General features: G+C 42.2%; 1 protein-coding gene across 1 annotated transcript in view; it reads left to right on the top strand.

Annotated features, from left to right (window-relative positions):
• Window positions 1–1,462, top strand: part of ulk4 (unc-51 like kinase 4) — a gene marked incomplete at its 3' end in the record, with an annotated part of 71,124 nt that extends 69,662 nt beyond the window's left edge. Inside the window, 1 exon segment of the mRNA XM_035672886.1 lies at window positions 1,370–1,462. Coding sequence (XP_035528779.1) covers window positions 1,370–1,462 — 93 coding nt within the window.
• Between the last annotated feature and the right edge of the window lie 3,115 nt (window positions 1,463–4,577).

The following is a 4,577-nucleotide window of genomic DNA, read 5'->3' on the forward strand; positions in this document are numbered from 1 at the left end:
GAGAACCATCTTAACACACACACACACACACACACACACACACACACACAGCAGTCTGTGGACCAGGTGTTCCTGGGTGGGTGTGAAGCCAAGACATAATGGTGTGGGGAGACATGTCAGGACAGGAATAAAAACAAATGATGATTTGGGATGACAAAAAGAAGAAACACGTGATAAGGAAATACATTGGAGGGAGAGAGAGGAAAACTCTTTAGCTGACAGTCTAATGGACAGTGTGTGTAAGTCCAGCTGTAGAATCCTAGAATAAATCCATAGAGGAGCAGTAAGGAGGGCAAGAATCAAAATGACTGACAATATGTGGGAAAGCACTAATGTAACACACAGGGTATGTGTGTGTGGATTTTTGGCAAATTAGCTCTTTGATTTGAATTTACTTTGAAATGACACTGACAAATGAGTGTGATGTCACTCAGCAGTTGGTCGTGGTAACTTGAAAAATGATTGTGTGATAATAACACAGACCAGTGCTTCTTATAATGTAGTAGTCTGTGGGATGGTTTTGAGTGGCCCTGTGAAAAAATAACAAAGAATGTGAAAATTATATTTCTAATGTTGTAATGTACGTATGTAAGCGTTTCATCACTGCTTTCTTATTACTGGTGATGGTGATCAGTGCTTATAGCTGCTTCTCTTCCTCCTTTGATTAATCAGTCAAATAGCCGGAAGAAGAGGACAGGGACAAAATACATCTTATGTTTGCAGAGCTTCATGAAGGTATTTCTTCGTTATCACAGAAACAGTGATAAACACCACTGTTAGACAGTTCTATGATCATATATCAGTACTGACTAAAGGGCTTTTAAACATGACATCATACAAAGTCATGCTGCACTAATCTGCCACACTGAGGTGTAGGGTGTTTGAGCTTGTTGTGAGTGTAATTTATTGACCTTTAGCATGATGACTAATGGTAGCCTGTAGGGGTTTGGTGAGGAATATTGACTTTTTGGCTCTTATATTAAACCAATATCACTTTACAAGGCTGACTGGATAAACAACCCGTTTTAAACAAAAAGAAAAAAAAATTAAAGTGTTGTTTTGGTGTGGTGCAGGTTGAACTTTTGTTCCACTTTGACTGTGTAAATGTGCACAGTTGGCCAGCAGAAACAGTGATGCATTGTGTTTGAAAATAGAGGTCATTATTCAGTGTGTCATCTCCCTGTTTTTCACTGCCAGACTACAAAGTGCAGCGATGCTCTCATACACTGCTCAGTGTCATTTATTACCTGTCAGACCTATGTCATCACATCCTTTGTCGAGTGTGGGCCGCTGCCTTTTAACTGAAGATAACGTGACCGTACCTTCTTGTCTTGCTCACTTTGTTCTTCCTTTCTGCGTCTTTCTTCAGGTGCAGACTACGGAGCAATCTGATTGGTTAGAGTGTCCTGAAGGGGCAGAGCTAATGTGTCTACTGCAGGATATAACTACGTCCAACAGGTGCGTGTTTCTGCATTTAAGTGTGTGTGTGTGTGAGAAATAAATCAATGTATTGGGGCTTATTCCTTCCATTATTCCATTTTGATGTAACAGACACTTTGCACAGATCACAGATTGACTAAATAAACAACTGCGGCAAAACGAGATATTTGGCTGTATATAAAGTGCTCATTTCTGTCAGTGTTGAAACAATATCTCAGAGGTTACCAATAACAAATCATTGTGGATTTAGATGTGCCTCCTCCAGCCCTTTCATTCATCTTATTAGTGTTATGCATGTCTTAACATGTCTATGCATTGCACATGTCGGAATGGATCTTTTTAGTTTTCTAGTGTTAACTGAGATGATGTGAGCTCACACTGAGACATATTAAAAACAAAACTTCAACTTTTTTTGGGAGTCTCTTGAGATCTTAATGATTCTAATGGCAGGAAACATGACCTGCACCACCCTCACACACCTGACAAAGTAACAGCTTTTTTACTTAAGATTTTTAAGTTTGGGAACTGCGAGGTTTGTATGGATCAACACAATTTCAACCACTAAAAAATACAGGGAACACTACTTCAGCTGGGATTCTCTGTTTAATGACTCACTGCAAGTAATGGTCACTTTTAAGTTTTTCAAGTAACATGAGCTGAAAAGTAGAAAAGCTTCATAAAACTATTTAAAAATCTCTATATATTTCTACATATATTTCAAATCCAATGCCAAAGCAAAATCAGTCATAGAGCTGGAAGAGATTTTACTCCCTGAATTGTTCACTCTGCATCTATCTATATAGAGTGTGTGTGTGTGTGTGTGTGTGTGTGTGTGTTTGTTCGTGTTCATGTGTACACCTGTATCTTTGCATCTGGCTGCCTTTTATGAGTATGTGGGCCGAATGTGTGTTCCCTCTTTGAGCCAAGGGTTTTGTCACCGTAGCGACCATGCTTCCTTTGATCTCTTGATGTATGAAACCAGCGACCTGTCACACACAGAGACACACACACACACACACACACACACGCGCAATGAATACACACAAATAGTCGCTTTCACCCCTTTCTATGTACAAACTCTGTCTCACAATCACACACACACCCTGTCAGATCGATAATAAAGGTGTATTGTTGTCCTGCTATAGAGACCTCTCCCACTCTCCCCTCCCTCTCCCCCTCTTTTCTCCTTGGTCACCCCTTTTCTTCTCTTTTTGTTACCCTCTATACCCATTTCTCCTCCTTTCTCCCCCCATTTTCTTTCCTTTTCCCTCATTTTCTTTCTTTTTCACCTCTTTCTCTCTCGTTCTCTTGTGCTTTCCCTCTTCCACTTCTCCTCTCCTCTCCCCTCATCTCCTCTCTCTCCTCTCCCTCTCTGCCAGATGAAAGCAGAGATCAGCTCTAGCCTTTGAAGTGGCTGAGACTGGCACACTCCCACTGGTTTAGCGGTAGGAGGAGGGGAGCAGAGGTTTTAGGAGAAAGGGCAGGAGATGAAAGGAGTTATGAGGAGAGAGAAGAGGAGAGGAAGGGAGGGGAGGGGGGGGCTTTAATTGAGAGGATGAGAGGAGTTGGGGCAGAGAGAGGAGATGGAGGAAGAGTGGGAAGGAGAGGGGAGGTCTGGGCTGAGATCCTAACCCAAATGATGTCATTCAGCTTTTACCATGGCAACCTGAGGAATGCCTTTTCAAAACCTCAAGCCCGACCGAGAGTAGAAGGAGGGGAGGAGCGTCACTCATAGTCCTCCATCCTGAAGAAAAACCTTGAGGCCCAAAACCTGATCCTTAGTTTATTGCTGCGTTCAGTCAAACATGAAGCCATCAGCAGTGCAGCCCACTCAGTCAACTACACAACTTCTGCAAAAACTCAACCCTCTCAAACTTTGGATTCAGGATTTTACCAAAACGTACCAACGTTAATACCCGAAAACTATCGGAACAGAAAGTCACCTGGTGCTGCCTAACAACAGCACAGCACTGTTACGGTCTGTGGATTGTTAAACATTTCCCCCATTGTTAAGGTCAGTCATTCCCAGCAGGGGTACTTGTACCCCAGGGAGGACTTCTGCAGTCACCAGGGGTATGTGGGAAGATTGTGGGGTCGCTCGACTAACTAACTAATTTAGAAGCTAGTGGGCCACTCTAAATAGTAGGAACACAAATGTAAATAAAAGAAAAAAGACCAAATATAACAATACCAGGATCACCATGTCTCATTTGAAGAATCATCAAGTTATATACTTAGTAGTCCATTCACCATAAAATCCATTTACAACAACACATCAGACAGAAAAAGGTTGGGAACCACTGGTTTAGGGAATAGGTCACTTCTGCTACAGGTACATTTTATTACCGCTTTATATTTGATCACTCAAACAAAAACACTTCGATGTTGTCTTACTGTATTTCTCTTCATTGTAGTGCAGACAAACATGTCAGTCAGTCACAACCGAGGGCAGATTTCAAAGCTGTCTTGTGCAAACTGTCCAGGTATTGAGGACCACGTTGTAAAGAGATGGAGACTAATCCACTGGGGAACAGTGGAATGAACTAGTCTACTGTACTGTACGGAGTCTTCCTGTGAAGAATCTATTTTGATGAAGAAAACCGAGTGAGGAATCTGCTGTTAGTTCTTTGGCTCCATCTCAAATGGTGGAGAACATACATTTCATCCAGAAGCCCTCCAAGTGTTTGTGTAAGCCGAGTGTGAGGCTAATTTGGATTGTGTAATAGCCATTCACTGTAATCTAAAACTAATTATTTCATTTTCCGCTTTTCTCCGTGCAGCTGAGTGTCAATTTGGCACTGTGAAAGTTAGTCCTAAAACTTTTATGGATCCAATTTATGTTCTCCAAAATCACAAACTTTCAAGGATTTCTTAGGCCTCTGGGAGCTCTGTTAATTAGGTTAATTACATAGGTTTTAATCAACTCAGGGGTGGGCTTCTGCTGGCCTGGCTGTCAGGCTGCCCTCAAAGACACCTGGGAGCAGGGGAAGAGGGGAGGGGAGGGGGGAGGGAGATAAGAGAGGGAGGGAGGGAGAGGAGAGGTAGATTACAGACAGCCTGTAGGGTCGGAGTATATTGGATGTGTTCACCAACACAGCTTTTTAAATAAAGGCCTGTCTGTGTGTGTGTGTGTGGTG

Source organism: Morone saxatilis, unplaced genomic scaffold (assembly GCF_004916995.1).
Source record: "Morone saxatilis isolate NCDOM2014 unplaced genomic scaffold, NCSU_SB_2.0 Contig24, whole genome shotgun sequence".
Classification (NCBI taxonomy): domain Eukaryota; kingdom Metazoa; phylum Chordata; class Actinopteri; family Moronidae; genus Morone; species Morone saxatilis.